The sequence below is a fragment of the Cervus elaphus genome, chromosome 14 (assembly GCF_910594005.1).
Source record: "Cervus elaphus chromosome 14, mCerEla1.1, whole genome shotgun sequence".
NCBI classification, from domain to species: domain Eukaryota; kingdom Metazoa; phylum Chordata; class Mammalia; order Artiodactyla; family Cervidae; genus Cervus; species Cervus elaphus.
The window spans coordinates 68,304,582-68,324,515 of record NC_057828.1 but is presented as its reverse complement, the minus strand read 5'-3'; the positions used below and the strand labels follow the sequence as shown (position 1 = coordinate 68,324,515).

At 35.7% G+C, this 19,934-nt stretch overlaps 1 protein-coding gene across 5 annotated transcripts in view; it reads right to left on the bottom strand.

Annotated features, from left to right (window-relative positions):
- HMCN1 (hemicentin 1) overlaps nt 1–19,934 on the bottom strand; it is a 516,590-nt gene that overhangs the window by 183,305 nt on the left and 313,351 nt on the right. For all 5 annotated transcript variants that reach the window (XM_043924342.1, XM_043924345.1, XM_043924344.1 and 2 more), the window contains 5 exons: nt 17,310–17,433; nt 3,362–3,463; nt 2,361–2,537; nt 1,651–1,802; nt 456–579 (listed from right to left, as the gene is read on the bottom strand). In XM_043924342.1, the coding sequence (XP_043780277.1) occupies nt 456–579; nt 1,651–1,802; nt 2,361–2,537; nt 3,362–3,463; nt 17,310–17,433 (679 nt within the window). The remainder of the gene's footprint in view (nt 1–455; nt 580–1,650; nt 1,803–2,360; nt 2,538–3,361; nt 3,464–17,309; nt 17,434–19,934) is intronic.

Genomic DNA, 19,934 nt, shown 5'->3' with positions numbered 1-19,934 from the left:
TGTGACGGAACCAGACCTTTCCTTTGGTATATTACAGCTGCATCACAGGTAGGAAAAAAACTTGAATTTTGCCTAATTTATATTCAACTTTTGCTTCCTAAATCATCCTTTAATTCACAGACGTAGTATTAACTATAAAATATTACTGTACATATAATTAAAAGGTAAGAAAATCTAGGCTTCAAATAGAATCGATCAAGAGAGCTACTTGAAGAGGAGCTTGCTTTAGTGAGAAGATCATATCTTTGTATGCATTTTCATTCTCAGAAGTTCAAAAAGGGAAAATCAGTCAAAGTCAGATATGAGGCAGAAAGGGTGAAACTGATTCTGTTAATTTTATAACTTCATTTCTATTGTTCATAGCTCTCCATTGTCAAAAACTCTCAACTGTGTCAATGATCTTAGGACTTAAACACAGCTATTTTGGAGCAGAAATAATTATGAAAATGTCTCACCATATACTCTGAGGTCAATGTCCCTTTGTTTCTCCCCGGCAGCATTTACTGCCACGCAGGTGTATCTCCCGGTATCACTGATCTGTGCACTGGTCAATGCTAGGATGCGGCCCCCAGACAGAACCTATCAAAGAACAGAACACTAAATAACCCACGTGTCTCCTAAGAAGGGTAGGCGTAAACATACTTTTTCAATTATTTTCTGAGATTAATAAATCGAACATCTGCCTCTAGAAGTATTTCTACCTGGATATTTTAAAGAGGGAAAGCATCATTTAATCTCCTCATTTTCTCCATGGAGGAAGACAGAGAATAGAACCAAAGCTGGCAATAATCACTGAAAACAACTCTCCACATACAGGATCAAGTGAAGATCCAACTTTATCTATGCTTACTACAGAAAGAGAGAAAGCCACCTTTATCCTCTTCCTAATTATTCTTGGGAGAACAATTAAGAAGTTTAATATCATTATAGCAGTCAAATTAATTAGTCAAACTCACAGCCCTTTTATTCCATTGACATAGCTGTACCTCAAAAATACGGACATTGACTCTGGATAGTCTATGATCCCAAATTCTGCAAGCGAAGGATTTTCAAGAAATAGAATGGTGGAATAACTATGCCTTCTTCAAGGCAAAACAAGATTAAGGTACACTTTAAATGGGATATATGTCTTTGTATTTCAAATTTTGAGTCAGTTCAAAGTACTTAAATTTTGTTCTCAGACTCAAATTTCATTTCTCATGATGTTGTCTTTTTTCATTTTTCTTGATATGATGTTTTTGTAGAAGTGACTATACTCTAGATGGTTCTCTGATCCATTATTATTTTCAGAAATTTAAATGTATCTACCAGGAAATTCCTGCTTCTGTTCTTGATGAACATTTCTTTGTGTAGGGTATCTCTTATGGTGATACCAGAGAGTGGGAATAGGGAAGCAGAAGTACCTAAAACAATAGTCAAAATACAGAACTCTATATGAGACAAGGGAACTCTTAGATATACTGAGGTTTTAATGAACTGTCTAGAAATCCCAGTTGTGTGTCCATATTTATAGATGTATATATATATATACATTTTTGGATAACATTTGTGAATCCTTGTTCTGCAAGTTCCTTTAACAGTTTTATTTGTTCCGACTTTGTGGGCTGAATATGAGATGGTAGATTTGCCTTAAGAAATGACACAGAGTACCTGTATCCCATTAGCGAAACTAGTGACAGGGCTCCCATCTTTCAGCCAGGTCAGACTCGGGGCCGGGATGCCTCTGGCTTCACACTCTAACCTCACCAGGTTATTAACCACCACTGCCACCATGCTATTGCTGCCAAAAATTGATGGGGGCACTGGAAAGGAACAAAAAAGTAAATAAAAATAAGGCATGTTAACATCAGAGAATATTTTATCTCAGAATAATAACAACTATGTGTTCTGTCCATAATAATATGTTTCACATTTTTATTTCTTGATTTCCAGGTTTGTGTGTGTATGTGTGTTTCCCTCCACTGTATCCACTCTAGTATGTTAACTATGAATTCCTCTTAAAAGCATTATTAGAGAAAACAACTTGAAAACTTTTCTTGAACCGATGATTCTGATAGACTATATTGACAAACAGGGATACTGTCATTAGCTGATAAGATAGTTGATGACCATTCTGAACAATTCATCTAAAGCAAACTTAAGTTCAATAGCATGTGAAAATAGAGCATTTAATAGGAATCCAAAAATGTAAACACTTATCAGTATTAGAACACTGCATCCTTAAATAAAGATGACAATAACACATTCTGTTAAATATCAACACTAGAATTTTATAGAGGCACTTGATCGTTTTGTTTTTTTTTTCACTTGATCGTTTTGAATGCTTCTTTACCCTGGATCAATCTAGTAGTGGCACTAACCATGGACCTGCAGGCTGTAAAATAACTCAGTTGCTCCAGCTGAGTTGATGGCCACACATTTATATATGCCAGCATCTGTGATCTGGGCACTTTCGATATTGATGATCTGTCCTCTGTTCAAGAAAGTCACACTACTGGAATCTGACAGTGGATGATTATCTTTGTACCATGTAATAGCTGCAAGGAGAATAGAAGTTCATCTATTTAAATGTTTCTTTTAAAAATTATCCTTCAATAAAAAATTAATTAAAAACTCAATATACACACTGAATTAGAGGTTAACTACAATAGTAACAACTGCTTTATTCTTACGCTTGTCACTCTAGTCTGTTTAAATATTTCTTTAAGGTTGATTTTTAGGAGGAAGGAGGTAAACATTAGAAAAATATGAATAGTCAGGCCAATATAAGTGTCTTGAAGTGAATTTGTAAAAATGATATTCTTTACATTTTCTCTAATGTATCAATATTTGTTTGAGAGCAAACTTTTAATCAATTCTATTTCTTCTCGTAGAAATATGCCTCTCATCTACAAAAATTTTGTTTAGGCTTCTAATCAAAACCTAACACAGTATACACTATTAGCCTCAAAAAATTTATATTATTATCGATTCATATGAATAACTTACCAGTGATGAAAATCAATACCATAATAGTCTCATCAAATGAATGGTTCATAATCAACTTAGACTAGATTAAAAGTATATTTTCAGCATAAATGTATGTATATACAATGACATTGTGGGTTTTGTGGCCACAGTAAGGCAATTATTCACATATCTGAACATTGTTTAAATGGGTAAGTTATTTCATGGAGCTAAAAGCAATGAAAATTCAAAAATATCATCCACCAAATGATATCCTTATCAGTGTTTTACATTTGAAATGTATTCTATAATATTTTCTTCATTAGCAATTACTATAGTATCCTTATAGACAGATTTAGCAATTCACAGAAATCTTAAAACGTTGGTAAATTACAGAGTCCGCAAACAAACATACCAGGTGAGGGATTTCCAGCTGCCTTACACTCCAGCTGTACGGGGCTGTTCACCACCACGGTCTCATTCAGCATCTTCCCTGCATCCTCCAGGCTGGGTGGTTCTGCAAGAAGCCCAAAGAGGCTAACTAGCACACATAAATAGGGTATTAAACTGAAATGGTTTCCTCATTGGGACTTGTCATTTCTTTCTTTTTTCCTTCCTTTCTTTCACTTATATACAATGATATATTTGGAATAAAACTAAGGTACACTATTAAGTGGGGCTTCCCTGGTGGCTCAGATGGTAAAGAATCTGCCTGCAAGCAGGAGACCTGGGTTCAATCCCTGGGTTGGGAAGATCCCCTGGAGGAGGGCATGGCAACCCACTCCAGTAGTCTTGCCTGGAGAATCCCCATAGGCAGAGGGATACTATTAAATAGTATTGAAGAACAGGATATAAAAGATCTTAAAAGGTTTTCTGGATCATCCATGACTTTGTGCCCATAAAGGAAAAGCCTTGGATACATACATTAGCAGAGTAGTAAAAGAAAGTTAAGGGAGTATTTTTAATTTCAATTAATCTGATTAGTCTGATGATAAACTGCCTTTCAGTTCAGTTCAGTTGCTCAGTCGTGTCCGATTCTTTGCAACCCCATGAATCGCAGCATGCCAGGCCTCCCTGTCCATCACAAACTCCCCGAGTTTACTCAAACTCATGCCCATCGAGTCAGTGATGCCATCCAACCATCCTCTGTTGGATGCCATCTCATCCTCTGTTGTCCCCTCCTCCTCCTGCCCCCAATCCCTCCCAGCATCAGGGTCTTTTCCAATGAGTCAACTCTTCGCATGAGGTGGCCAAAGTACTGGAGTTTCAGCTTCAGCATCAGCCCTTCCCATGAACACCCAGGACTGATCTTCAGGATGGACTGGTTACCAAGAAGTAATGTAATATATTTGAACTCTTCAGTGAAGAACATCAGTATTTCTCAAAATATCTGACTTTACCTTGTGCTTAGTCACGCAGTCATGTTCAACTGTTTGCGACCCCATGGACTGTAGCCCACCAGGTTCCTTGGTCCATGGGATTCTCCAGGCAAGAATCCTGGAGTGGGTTGCCATGCCCTTCTCCAGGGGGTCTTCCCAACCCAGGGATCGAACCCAAGTATCGCGTGTTGCAGGTGGATTCTTTACCCTCTGAGTCACCAGGGAAGCCTGACTTTACCTTAGAACAGTACTCTCTTAAATCATTTCAAAGAATATAGAATCATTTTTATTTATTAGAGTCTTTTTTGATAGAAAAGTTACAACTGTTAGTAAAATAAAACAGAAAACTACATTTTCAACTTTAAATAATCACAGATAATACTGCTTTAAAGTTGGGCATCCCTGGTGTCTCAGAGGTAAAAAATCCACCTGCGATGCAAAAGACATCGGTTAGATCCCTGGGTTGGGAAGATCCCCTGAAGAAATGGCAACCCACTCCAGTACTCTTGCCTGAGAAATTCCATGGACAGAGGAGCCGGCAGGCTACAGTCCATGGGGTCGCAAGAACTGGACATGACCTAGTGACTAAACCATGTATTTATAAAGTAGGAATTCAAAAGTTTAAGAGGCACAGTGTAAAAGTAATGACAACTTGGAATAGCAAAGCCCTACATCTCCTATCTTAAGGAATGCAGGAGGGATGTGAGGAAAAACAAAACTGCAAGTAAACTAGAGGTTTCTCTTATTTGGAAAAGATGCTATGTATATGTTAACTTTGGGGTTTATATAAAAAACATTTTAAAGATTTGATACATGGCTGATTCATATCAATGTATGACAAACCCACTGGGGGAAAAAAAAAAAAACTATAAAAAAAAAAAAAGATTTGATAAATTCAACTTATTCAATGCACTAGAGCCCCTCACCTCCACCCCATATACAGTTAAATAACTGATCCATTAACCTAGCAAAAACAGAAAGGGAAAAGGAGACAAGGGAATAAGAAAAATGATTAGAACTAAACAAGATGGTAGAAATAAAATCAAATATGTAAATCAAGGGCATAAATGTGAATGAGTTAATTTTCTTGGTCAATACAGAAAGAGTTAAGACTATCTGAGGGTTAACAGTTTTTTTTTTAATTAAAAAGTACAAGCAAAACAACTGTAACAATGTTGACAGTAAAGAGTTGGACAGAGATATAGCAACAATAAGGGAGATATCAATTTCTGACAAACTGGTATACAAGGCAAAAATAATGCTTTCTACTGACTGAACTGTTGTAATTCAGAAAGAATCCATTATAATGATAATGCTTTATGCATTGAATAAAAAAGTAAAATTGTAAATAAAAACGGAGAGAAAATTTGAAATATCTAAAAGTAGTATATTTCAGTATTTCTTAGAAATTAACTACATAGTGAAACAAAAAATAAAGTTATAAAGAATTTGAAAGCTAAAATTACCCAAACATATATATGTTTATATACACACATGTTATTTGTGTATTTATTGTTAACAAAAATACATATTATTTTCAAATGCCAACAGAATATTTTCAAAACAGACTATATGTTAGGTCACAAAAAATCTCAATAAGATATTTATGCCACAATTTAAAAAATCATAATAAGAAAATCACAGAACTCAGTAGTAAAATACAAAGTTCTCTACATGGGGAAAAACCTTATTAAAGAGGAAATCAAGATAAATGTATACGGGTGGAAAAAGTTAATTAGAATGAGACTGATTAAAAACTAAAATCTGTGGCCCATCAATAAGCAGTACATTACCCAAAGGCAATCTTAAAGTTCTAATCAACATATTAAAAACTAAGAAATGCAAAAAATAAATGTTCTAAGTATTCAACTCAGATTCTAGAAAAAGACCAACAAAATAAACCTTAAAAAGTCAGGAATAAAGAAAGAATAGAAGTAGAAGACTACACCAAAGCAAACAAACAAGCAAAAGAAATAACAAACAATATAATTCAAAGCTGGTTTTTGACAAGTTTAAAATAAAGCCTGTCCTCAAAAGTTGATGACCTGATAGATCAGATTTCTATTTTTTTGGAAGTTGTTCCTGAAGACAAACTTTAGAGGCCACGTGGCCCTCACACCGGTAGTTCATCTGTATTCATCTAACTCAATGTATTAACCCTTTCTGTTTGAAATGTTTATATTGTTCCTGTTTTCTCCTGCAATCTGACTTATGATATGGCATTTGAGCAAAAAAAGAAAAAAAAGACCTTTAAATATGACTATCTGACTTCTACAACTGGAAAGGAAAAATAATTAGTCCATGGCACATTCCTCCAAAATAGTTATTTAAATACTAACTTGAAGCCTTCTGGACTAAAGTGATCATTGACGGCTTTGACAGGCTATGTTACTGCTGCAATATAACAATATGGTGGGAATAAGAAAGAAAAGAGCCATGAAGCAGATTGGCTATTTTTCATTCCACTAGAGAACTTAAAGAAAAAAGATTAGATGTCAGCAAGAATGGCAGAATAAGGACTCGCAAAATCCACTCCACCATAAAAAAAGAAAGAACATTGGAAAATTATCAAAACCAACTTTCTTACAACTCGGGGGATTTACCAAATGCTTACAATAATTCAAGAAGTGTTTATTCAAGAAGAACAACTAAATCTAATTAAGGAGAATGAGTTTTACGGCATTTTATCTCACTTCTTCCCATTACTCTTTCCCTACCTCAGCAGTAATCTTGAAAACAAACAGCTCTGCAGCCACAGTGAAAGCACAGTAAATATTGGAGGGCAGTAGAGCTACCTAAAAGCCCCGTTCCTAGAAAACTCACTATTTGACCTGTCTGGCCTTTCTCTGGAAATTTCCACTCATAGGACTTTAACTAGCCAGACCCAAAGTTTGCTCAGTGAAATCAGCCCCTTTTCCAGAGGCATTTTAAAGGCTATCAAAACAGACTTCACAGAGATTGTCCAGGAAAGTTACCGTATTAGTTTCCTTTCCCGTCCATAACAAATTATTTCAAAGTTGGTAGTTTAAACAACACAAGTGTATTATTTGTCGGTCAGAAATCAACATGGCTTCACTGGGTTAAAATCAAAGTTGCAGAAGGACTCATTTCCTTTCTGCTGGGTTAGAGGAAAACCTATTTCCTTGCCTATTCCAACTTTTAGAGAGGACACATATTCCTTGACTTCTGGACACCTTCCTCCATCTACAAAGCTAGTAACAGGGAAGCTCAAAAGACCTCACATCCCATCATTCTGAATTCTGCCTTGATTTTCTACTTTTCATGACATGTCTGGGTCCATCTAGATAATCCACAATAATCTCCCTATTTTAAGGTCCACTGATTGACAACATTAAATTGAACTAAAAAAAAAAATACTAAAGGAAGTCCTTCAGGCTGCATAAAAAGTGACTTTAATACATATAAAGAAGTAAAGAACACCGGTAGAGGTAATTAATAGTAAAGACAGAAAACTGTACGTTTTGCATGTAACACTGTTTTCTCCTTCCTGATTAAAAGACAATAACATAAATCAATAATTATAAACATATATTAACAGGCACATGATGAATAAAGATGTAATTTGTAATTTGTATGACTATAACAGCACAAAAGAGGAGAAAGGGAAGGGATCTATATAGGAGCAAAGTTTTTATAATACTGAAACTAAATTAGTATTAATCCAAAGTATTAAGATTATTAATTAAGTTGCTAATTGTAATCCTTAGGGCAACCACTAAAAATGAACTCAAAAATATGGAAAAAGAAGGAATAAGATAAACAAAATGGTACACAAGAAAATATCTATTTAACACAAAAAGGTAGTAATGGAAGAACACAAAAACAACACATACACACACACATATAAATGGTAGACATAAATCCTAGCATCTCAGTAATTACATTAAATGCAAACATATTAAACACTCTAAGCAAAAGGCAGAAGAGACCAGCAGAGTGGATTTAAAAAGCAAAAGAAAAATAAAAACATGACCTAACTATGTTGTCTACAAGTGACCCACTTTAGATTCAAAGACACAAATAGGTTGAAAGTAAAAGGATGGAAAAGATAAACCATGCAAACAGTAAGCAAATAAAAATGGAGAGGCTACACCAATATAAAAAACAAAACAGATTTTGAAAGAAAAATTGTTAGTAGCAACCAAGTAAGATATTTTTAAATGACACAAAGTTATCAATTTATCCAAAATATGTGACAATTATAATCACATATTCAAAAAACAGTTACTCAGTGGTATCTGACTCTTGGCAATCCCGTGAACTTGCCACCAGGTTCCTTTATCCTTAGAATTCTCAAAGAAAGAATATTGGAGTGGGTAGCCATTCCTTCTCCAGGGGATCTTCCTGACCCATGGATTGAACCCAGGTCTCCTGGAGAACAGGCAGATTTTTTTTTTTTTTAACCATTTGGGCCACCATGGAAGCCCATAAGGAAAAGTGTTAAGCACTCAGCCATGCCTGACTCTTTGCGATCCCATGGACTGTAGCCTGCCAGGCTCCTCTGTCCGTGGAATTCTCCAGGCAAGAATCTGCCTGCAGTGCAGGAGACCAGGTTTCAATCCCTGGGTTGGGAAAATCCCCTGGAGAAGGGAATGAATGGCCAGCCACTCCAGTAATGCTGTCCATGGGGTTGCAAGGAGTCAGAAACAACTGAGTAACTAACATACGCATTCACAAAACAATGGAGTCTCTAGATACATGGAACAAAAATTCTGCAGAATCAAAGGAAGAAAGACAATTCAACAGTAATAGGTGGAGATATCAATATTCCACTTTCAATAATGGATATAACAATTAGACAAAAATCAAAAATAGAAGACTTGAACAACACTATAAATAAGAGATACACATAGAATAGTCCACACAAGAATAGCAAAATCAACATCCTTCTCAAGTGCACATGTAATATTTTTAAGAATAAAATATATTAGGCTATAAAAGAAGTCTCAGGATGTTTAAAAGGATTAAATCATACAAGGTGTGTTTTTAAACCACAACAGAATGAAATTATGAATCAATCGTAAGAGAAGAGTTGGGAAATTCACAAGTAAGTAGAAATGAAATAACACACTCCTAAATAGCATGTTTCTCAAAGAAAAAATCATATAAGATATTACATAATACCCTGAGATAAATTAAAATAAAAATACAACACAGCAAAACTTATGGGATGCACATAAACCAACACTTAAGAGTGAAATTCGTAGCTGTAAAGAACTATATTAAAAATTCGAATCAGTAACCTAACATTCCACCTAAAGAAACCAGAATAACAAAGAAGAGTAAACTAAACCCAAAGCAGGCAGAATAAAGGAAATAATAAAGAATAGAGCAAAAACAGACAATAGAAAGAAAGAGAAAATCAATGAAACTAAAATCTGTTTTTTTTGAAAGATCAATAAAAGGGACAAAATTTTAGCCCAACTGACCAAGATAAAATAAAAGAGAGGAGACCAAATTACTATGATCAGGAAAGAAACAAGGGTCATTGCTACCAACCTTACAGAATTACAAATAACTATACAGTAATATTATAAACCGTTTTGTGCCAACAATTAGGTTATAACCTAGATGTAATAGATAATTTCTTGGGAAAACACAAACCACTGACAGACTCAAAAAGAAACTGAAAATCTGAATAGACACATAAAAACAAATTACATTAATAATAATAAAAAAGTCCTTCACATACATACTCACAAAACTGGAGAATGGCTTTAATAGTGAATTCTGCCAAACATTTAAGAATTAAACTGAGTCCTTCACAAACTTTCAAAAAAAAGCAGAAAATGAGTGAAACACTTCTTAAATCATTCTAAGAGGTGAGTGTAACACAATAACAGAACCAGACAGAGTCAATAAAAGGACACTATAGATCAATATCCCTCATGAAAAGAGACAAAAAAATCATCAAGAAAATACTAGTTAGGTGAATCCAGCAACACGTAAAACATAATATACACCATGACTAAGAGGAATTTATTCCAGAATGGCAGGGTTGGCTTAACATACGAAAATCAAGTACTGTACTCAATTCAGTATTATACTAAAGAATTAACTCAAAATGGATTAAAGACTTAAGTGTAAGACCTGAAACCACAAACTCCTGCTGCTGCTGCTAAGTCGCTTCAGTCGTGTCTGACTGTGCGACCCCATAGACGGCAGCCCACCAGGCTCCCCCATCCCTGGGATTCTCCAGGCAAGAACACTGGAGTGGGTTGCCATTTCCGTCTGCAATGCATGAAAATGAAAAAATGAAAGTGAAGTCGCTCAGTCGTGTCTGACTCTTAGCGACCCCATGGACTGCAGCCTACAAGGCTCCTCTGTCCATGGGATTTTCCAGGCAAGAGTACTGGAGTGGGGTGCCATTGCCTTCTCCACCACAAACTCCTAGAAGAAAACATAAGAATAAAGTTCCCTGACAGTGTTCTTGGCATGATTTCTTGGATATGACACCAAAAGCATGAACAATAAATGCAAATATATATATATATATATACACACACACACACACACACACACACACACACACACATATATATGTGGTTTGCAAATATTTTCTTCCATTTTGTAGGTTGCTTTTCATTTTTCTGATGGGTTCCTCTACTTTGCAGAAGCTTGTCAGTTTGATGTACTTCCACTTGTTTATTTTGCTTTTATTGTTTGTGCTTTTGGTGTCATATCCATATATATAATAAAAGGTGAATAATCAAAATATACAAGAAACTTAGACAACTCAATAGCCAAAAAAAAAACCCACCAACAAATAATAAATAATACAAATATATAATGGGCAAAGGACCTGAATAGACAGTTTTTCAAAGAAGATATACAAATGGCCAACAGGTACATGAAAAGGGGCTCACCATCACTACTCATCAGGGAAATGTAAATCAAAATCACAGTGAATTATCACCACACAATTGTTAGGATGGTTATCATAAAAAATACAAGCAATAACAAGTGTTAGTGAGAATGTGGAAAAAAAGAAACTCATACACTTTCAGTAGGAATGTCAATGGTAATGACCACTAGAAAACAGCATGAAGTTTCCTCAAAAAAGTTAAAAACAGAATTACCATATGGTCCAGCAATCCCATATTTGGTTATATATCTGAAGGAAATAAAATCAGTATCTCAAAGAGATGTCTATAACTCCCAAGTTCATTGCAGCATTATTCTCAACAGCCAAGACATAGAAACAATCTAGTGTCCATAGATAGATGAATGGATAATGAAGATGCTACCTTTCTCTCTCTCTCTCTCTCATTCTGTGTGTTTATTACATGCACAGTCGTACGTTATATATTATAATATATACATTAATAATTATGTATAATTATATATGTATATATTATATATGTACATATTATATATATATTATATATGTATAATATAATTAATATTAATGTATATATTATATAATGTAACTATATATAGAGAGAGACAGACAGACAGATGGAATAGTTCTCAGTCACATGAAAGCAGGAAATTCTGTCACTTGAAACAACCTGAATGATTTGCATTTCTCTGATAATGAGTGATGTTGAGCATCTTTTAATGTGTTTGTTAGCCATCTGTATGTCTTCTTTGGAGAAATGTCTGTTTAGTTCTTTGGCCCATTTTTTGATTGGGTCATTTATTTTTCTGGAATTGAGCTGCAGGAGTTGCTTGTATATTTTTGAGATTAATCCTTTGTCTGTTGCTTCATTTGCTATTATTTTCTCCCAATCTGAGGGCTGTCTTTTTCACCTTGCTTATAGTTTCCTTTGTTGTGCAAAAGCTTTTAAGTTTCATTAGGTCCCATTTGTTTATTTTTGCTTTTATTTCCATTAATCTGGGAGGTGGGTCATAGAGGATCTTGCTGTGATTTATGTCAGAGAGTGTTTTGCCTATGTTCTCTTCTAGGAGTTTTATAGTTTCTGGTCTTACATTTAGATCTTTAATGCATTGAAACTATAGGACCTTACACTGAGTGAAATAAGCCAGAGAAAGATAAATACTATGTGATCTCACTTCTATGTGGAATTTAAAAAGAGTTGAACTCATAGAACCTGAGAATAGAATGGTGGTACCAGGGGCTGGGGGGTGGGAGAAATGGGGAGATACTGGTCAAAAGGTATAACCCTTCATTTACAAGATCAAGTTCTGGGAATCTAATGTACACCATGATGACTATTCTACTACTAAATACTGTATTGCTAAGGCAGTAGATCTTAAATGTTCTCACTACACACACAAAAATCGTAACTGTGAAAATGGTGGATGTGTTAGTTTGATTTTAATAATATTTCACAAAGTATACATACATTGAATCATCCCATGGTACACTTCAAATGTATAGAATTTTATTCATCAATTATATCTTGATAAAGCTGGGGAAAAAAGAATAAAAAAGACAGAGTGGTACTGGCATAAGAATCACAATTAGGCAATGGAACAGAATTGATTTTAGAGAAATTTAACCCTTACATGTACCATCAAATGACTTCAAAAACCATTCAGTGGGGGAAAGATTAGCCTTTTCAATAAATGGTGCTGGTTCATTAAACATAAAAACTAAATAAAAATATAAATACTATTATTCCCTTCTAGCACAAAGAGATGGTCTTGGAATTTTGAATTTAGGTGAACACTGTTGTAGAAGAGGAATTGATAAGGTAATAATATCTTGTGATAACAATAAGATGTCTGCATACTAAGTATTCCAAGTAGAAGACTGAACTCTATTCAACCTACTGGTTTTCTTTCTTCTAAAAGCTCCAGGCATGTATCATGCCAAAATCAAAACACCTTCCTCTGAACGTTTTGTGGGTCTAAATTTTGCCTATTATTTTAATCATTCAGAGATATTAATTCATTTTTTTCAAATCATGGTAAAATTTGAATTAATATATAACTGATCAAATGTGCCTTGGATACTCCCTAACCATGAAAATTATAATACAATGAATAATAAGTTCACCAATACCAAGAAAAGAGCATAGTAGAGCCCTGAACTAAAGTTACCCTTTAAAAGAGAAAAGTTCTCTACAATATTCTCAAGTCTCCTCTAGGCCACAAGTGAACTATTACACAAAACACAAAAACAACGTAGAAAAAAATTTTAAGTGGGTGTTAGCATATTTTAGCCAAACAAATACTTCCAAATAATAAAATTAAGGGTGCTCTACTAATGTTTTAGCCAGACAAGTAATACAGACACAAAACAGTTCCTGGCCAACAGTAAAGACAGCAGGACTTTAGATATATTTGTTAAAATGTTGGTGTAATGAGAAGGGCCAGAAGCCATATGTGTGTTTGGCCAAAACAGTCATTAAGCTGCTACTTACAGATAATGACTAGGAACCAGACACCAGGCTATATTTTTCATGTCTAGTCTCATATTGATTCCTCAGAACAACTTCCCTGATTGTGGTATTATCTTCATCCTTTCCATTTTACAGATGAGAAAACTAAGCTTTATAAAAGTTAGCATCTAAGCCCACTCTCCTCCAGATAATACTTGAGAGTGTAGCAGCCCCAGTCCAAAGCTTTTCACCACAATATTATACTTCTGGCTGCTTCACCTTGGTTGATTTTGGCTAGAAAATAATTACGTGCAGATGAATGTTTGAGCCATTAGACCCCAAAGAATCATTTGTTTGTGGAAACATCTGTCTCACTTGGCAAGTATCTGAGGTTTAAATATAATTTCATAGTTTGGTCTAGAGAATTAGAACTTCCAGAATTATGAAACTTTGATCATCAAAAGGACCACCTACGGAGAGCCTCTGCCTTCTATAATAGAACTTCCCCTGGAAAACCCAGGGGATCATAAGAATGTTCCCCTCCTCATGATCATGACTTCATTCCCAGTCCAGGAGACCACGCACCCTTACTCCACCTTTTGGAAACACTTTTTTCCATGTTTGAGAAAAATGGAAGCATCTACACTCATTTTTTATAGAAAAGCAAAATAATAAACAATTTGAAAGCTGAATTTCTTAGGATTGAATACTTTTGGATGACAATTGTATGGATAGAAAAGACTTGCTTGCTGAGTGTGTTACTCCTGGGATTAAAACAAATCCTATTTTAAAAAACAGCCATAGGATTGGTTAAACAATAAAAGAAATAATAAAATGACAGTTGCTTGCCTATAGATTTTTCAATGTCCCTCTTAATATACAGCACCAGACTTGGATATAATACTTTGGAAGCACTCAGAAAGCAAGAATATAAGAAGGCTACTGCAAACGTCTATTACTGACTTCTTAGCTTTATTACAAAATTGAATTATCAAATTAATAATTAGAGTCATTAGTATCTCAAGTACTTCAATGTGTCGTATCTTTAAGCCACTCTCTCCCTATTCTTATGCAATTTTTGGCCTCAGATTAATTTGTCATTTTTAACCTCTGAGGTCTTTGTGAAATCCATCAACTAATCCCTTAGAAATTCCTACCTCTTTTTTAACATCTCCAATTCTCCCTGAAATTATGAATACAAATACAAAAGAGGACAGGATCAAGTCTGGCACCATGTCCCTCCAATGTGACACAGTCATCATGAAGGCCAAGATGATACATCACTTTCTGTTCATATTCCTGTCACATGTCATGTTAACTACTTCCTCCAGGTTATCATGATCAATATTAGATTAGAAGTTCACTTCATCATTTATTCTTCCTTCAGGTTGATGAAATGTTATCCAGACAAGTCAAGATCATATTAGAGGAAACATTTTCAGCTAGTAATATATCTTACTTATATTCTATGGTAATTCATATCAAGAAAACTGTTTTATATTTTCCGACTAGTCTGGTAGTTTTTTAAAAATCCTTACAGTGACCAATCTTGTGTTTCTCTCTTTTTTCACACTGATCCAGATATCCTCCAGCCTCCTTCCCCTGTCTCTGATGATTTTTCACTTGTGTACTCTAATTGAATCTCTTGCTAACATATATTTTGTTACCATATTTAGATAGTACATTGATAGACTTGTGTTATCTCAGATATTGGATCTGCTTTTTTCTTTTCTGTTGTTGCCCTGTGTTTGATGGGATACTTGAGTTCTTTCATGGACTTTAATCTCCAGTCAGTCTTGACTACACTGGCAAGTCTCTAGAACAGTCTTATAGTCTGGGCCAATGTTTCCCCATGTGAAGGCTCAGATTACTTGCATGAGAGATGCTGTTTCATGAGATGTGGGAATGGGTCCAGAAAGCTGTATTTCTAAAAAGCAATATATATGATTTTTATGAATACAAGTCTGGGAGCCCCAAATACTGAGGTCTGGTTTTTCCCAGTTCTGGAGACATGTTCTCTTCTCCACTACAGAGTCTTCATTTAAGTAATTTAAAGCAGTCTAGAGAGCAAATAAATTCTCTTTTCTGGATAGCTTCTAAAAGAGTAGAAGTGGGAGATAATATTATATCTAAAACCTTTAAACCTCGAAAGCACTCTTCAAGTCAGCTACTCAGAGAGATTAATTAAGTGGCTTGCTCAAAGTTATACAGATCACGGTTAACAAAGAATTGAAACCAAAGTTGGCATGAGTCCAGTGCCTGAGATGATGGCAACATATCATGCTATCCTACTCACCTGCATTCTCTTAGCCAGCAATGGAGACCAGATTAGGATTGAAGTTACTGGAAAGGAGAAGATAAGCAATCCGTACGAAAAGGAGACAAGGAGACTCAGGGCAGGAAAATGGGGAAGGAGAGCAAGCCCACCCCCAACACACTCTTAGATGGAAGCTGAGGCTGAGTATATGCTGGAGACAGCTGCCAAAGAACACTGGAAAGATACAGAAGGCCTCACAAGGAATGAGGTAAATTCAAGGCAACTTAAGGAAGAGCAAGTCAATCTGCCCCGCAACCCTCAAGTATGGTGAGACAATTCCAAGATGGTTACAGTCAGATATTGATCACTAAATTAATTATTAAATGAAAAACTAAAGGTCCTCTAAGAAATATGGTTTATATATATGACATAAGTCAGATGTTCATATCTGAAAAACTGGGGAAAGAATAAAGTGGGTTTTTGGAAACATTTAGCGAATTGATCATTTGAATTTTTTAACTGAGTGATTTAATTAAAAGAAAACATGTAAAGAAACAGATTAGAAGAATTCAATATCCACACAAAATTTTTTCATTCACTTATTATTTACTCTTTCATTTGTCAAACATTTATTGACTTCCTACTATATACCTCGAGTTAAGCTAAATGCTGGGGTGTTATTTCAGGTTAAGATCACTCAGTAAATATGGGGTGAATATATGAATGAATGGATGGAATGAATGAATAAAAGGTTTAACAAGCAATCACATGAATTAGAGAAAATGAACAAAGTATACAAGGAGATCTTCGCTAGCTCTCTGCAAATATCCTTGCTTGAATTAGGAAAGTCCAAACCTTCAATTACTGGTCCTTTCTGATGAACCTCTACAGATCTGAAGTCTCACACTGACAGTCAGGGAGTCTTTCAAGTTTACTGTGAAGCTGTAATATTCATGAAGCATTCCATGGCCACTCAGACTTTTTATTAAAGTATACGAGAAAAGATCCTCAGTCAAAGATAGCTTCTACTCACTTCTAGCTTCTAAAAACAGATAGCTTCTAAAAATTCATCTTTTAGGCAGGCAAGACAATCATAGACAATGCGAAGGAAAAAATCTGCAACTTCTGGTTTTTCAACAAAAGTTGTCTGTATAAAGCTATCAGCTGACAGAATTGAAATAATTAAAACCCAAGGTGGTGTGTGTGTTTATGAGCTCTAGCATGTCTATTTGACAACATGAAAACTGAAGATCTTCAATATGAGTGATGACAATAATGTAAACGATATACTTTGCTCATATGGACTAAAATAAACACTCATCTCTTTTATATTACAATTCAATAAAAATGGGCCCAATATGTTTTTCAAAAAGGCCACAGAAACACTCCTCTGTTAAGACATGGAGGCGCCATTACCATGTACATGCAGTTGAACGTGCTGCTGCGTCTCTCCAGCTGCATTGGTAGCCGCACACGTGTATTTGCCCGCATCTTCCATCAGGGCTTTGGCGATTTGTAGAAGTCGACCAGAAGACTGTATCTAATCGGGGTCAAAAAGGATGGCAACGTTCTGTACTTTACACGTGGACTTGAAAATATTTGCTGCATAGACAAACTCATTTAAGTTTATAATATCTAATTATATTCTTATGCTGGTATCTTAATTACCTTTTGACAAATTAGAGCCAGATCGCTTCATCATGCACAAGAAAGCAGACTATTTGAGTGAAAAGCTTTTCTTATGCATTGGAAAACACAAAGTCAAGTTACCTAAGGCCAGCCTGCTGGTATAGTCATAAAAGTCCACTGAATAAAAATGCTTTAGCACTGCAACTATGAGGTATGTGATGAAAATGTAGCTATTTGAAAAAAAAACATGGTTATATTTATATAACACTTCATAAATAGCTTTAAAACAACAATCTTTTTTGATTAAATGGTCACAGGGGCCAGAAAAACAATAAAAATTATAAAATATGAGTAATGGAAATGCAGATAAATTTCCTCCTGTCTGGTTTCCCTTATTTCCCTCTTAAGCATACGACAACCAGCCTCCACCATTTTGGAACTCGTGATTCTGTGGTTATACTTTGAAACTGATTATTCAGGGGTTAGCAGTAACTTCCTTTTTTTAAGATTTCTTTTGACGTGGACCATTTTTTAAAGTCTTTATTAAATTTGTTACAAGGTTGCTTCTGCTTTATGTTTTGGTTTTTTTCAGCCGTGAGGCATGCAGGATCATAGCTCCCCAACTAGAGACTGAACCCCCTGCATTAGAAAGCAAAGTCTCAAGCATTGGGCCACCAGGGAAGTCCCACCAGTAACTTCTAATCCCAGCACCCAGCAGTCTAGGCAGTGAGCTAACACTGCAGCATTTGGCATTGTGGACTTCCTACTCCTTCAGTCACTCCTCTCTCTGGTAGTTGAAGAGACAGTACTCCCTCAGTTTTCACTCTCTGACTTTCTTAGTAGATTACAGAACCTGCTTCTTCCTCCTGTCCCATAAACAGGAAACTTGGCTCTCTGATAGTTTTCATCCAAACCCATGTCTTCGATGAAGAATCCTGTGCAGGCTCCTAAATTTACAGGACTGGCCTCAACTTCTCTCCTGAGCTTCCAACTGTCTGCTGGACAAGTCAGCACATGACATGCAACACCTCCAAAACAAAGCTTATAACTGTTTTCCGTGTATTTCTGAACCTAATTCTCATGTCATGTTTCCAGTCTTGTTTAATGGCACCGGTCATCTGGGTTTCAGAGGCCACTTTGACTCTCCTAGTAATCAGGCCATGCTCAGATCCCTTGCCTCCATTCTCACAGCCACTGTGGGATTATAATAGCTCCTTAATTTATATTCCAGTGTCTCCAGCCTCCCAAACTGCTAATCTGCCTTGCATACTGTTGCCAGAATAATTTGTCTAAAACGCAAATTTGATCCTTTTACCAGTCCCCCCTTCAAAGCTCATGCACGGCTCACCACTTTGCCCAGAACGAAACTGGAGCTCAGCAAAACCTTCCAGGCTCACCACATTCTGACCCCAGATGATCTCTCTGTATGCTGCCATGTACACTCCCACTTAACTTCTTCTCCAGTCATACTGTACTAAACATGGCAAGCACACATTCACATACTTATATTCACTTTTGGACTTTCACACATGGCCTTTAAAAAGTGCCATAATTTCTTAAGACTCTGCGTTACATCAGTTTTCTCTCCTGTTTCTTCTCACTCTTTATGCTGCCCTTGAATTAAGTCATCCCTGTCCATGAGTTTCAAATATCATAATGTGTCAATATCTACAGCTATCCTTTGAGCTCCATGACCATATATTCAATGGTCTACCTGGCATCTCCACTAGTTTATTTCAAGATCATCTTAACCCTAAAAAGTCTAAAACTCATAGTTTTTCCCCCTCAAACTTGTCTGCCTCCAAAATCTCCTTTCTCACTGGATGGCATCACTATCTATGCACTTGTGTATATTAGATTCCTACTAGTTTTTCTTGATATTCCCCACTCCCTCACCTGTTATCAACAATCTATAATCAAGCTCTAATGATTTAACCAGTAAATAACTCTCAGATATATCCATGTATTTCAACTCTGTGGCCAGTAGATGAGTTCAAATTTCTATCTTTTCTCTCCTAGACAAAAATAAGTAAGTTCAACTGATTTCCACGTATCTACTCTTGACTCCTTCAATTCATTCTCTAAAGAGGCCTAGGTAACTACTGAAAATGTAAGCCTGCTCAAGTCATTTTTCTCTGAAAACTCTTCAAAAACCTCCCATTGCTTTAAAGTGAAAATAAAATCATTAACATGACTCAAATACTTTCTAACATCCTCTGATCTCTTCTAATATCATTTCTCCCTTGCTCTTGCTTCCCTAAGCCAATGGCTTGCTTTCAGGTTCTCAAGAGGTGTCATACTGCCCTTTAAGTTCTTTGCCCATGAACATCTTCTCTGAAAGATTCTACTCAGCTCTCTTCTATTAACTTTTCCATTAACTCCATGTGTTCTTCAGATCTCTCCTTACAGACT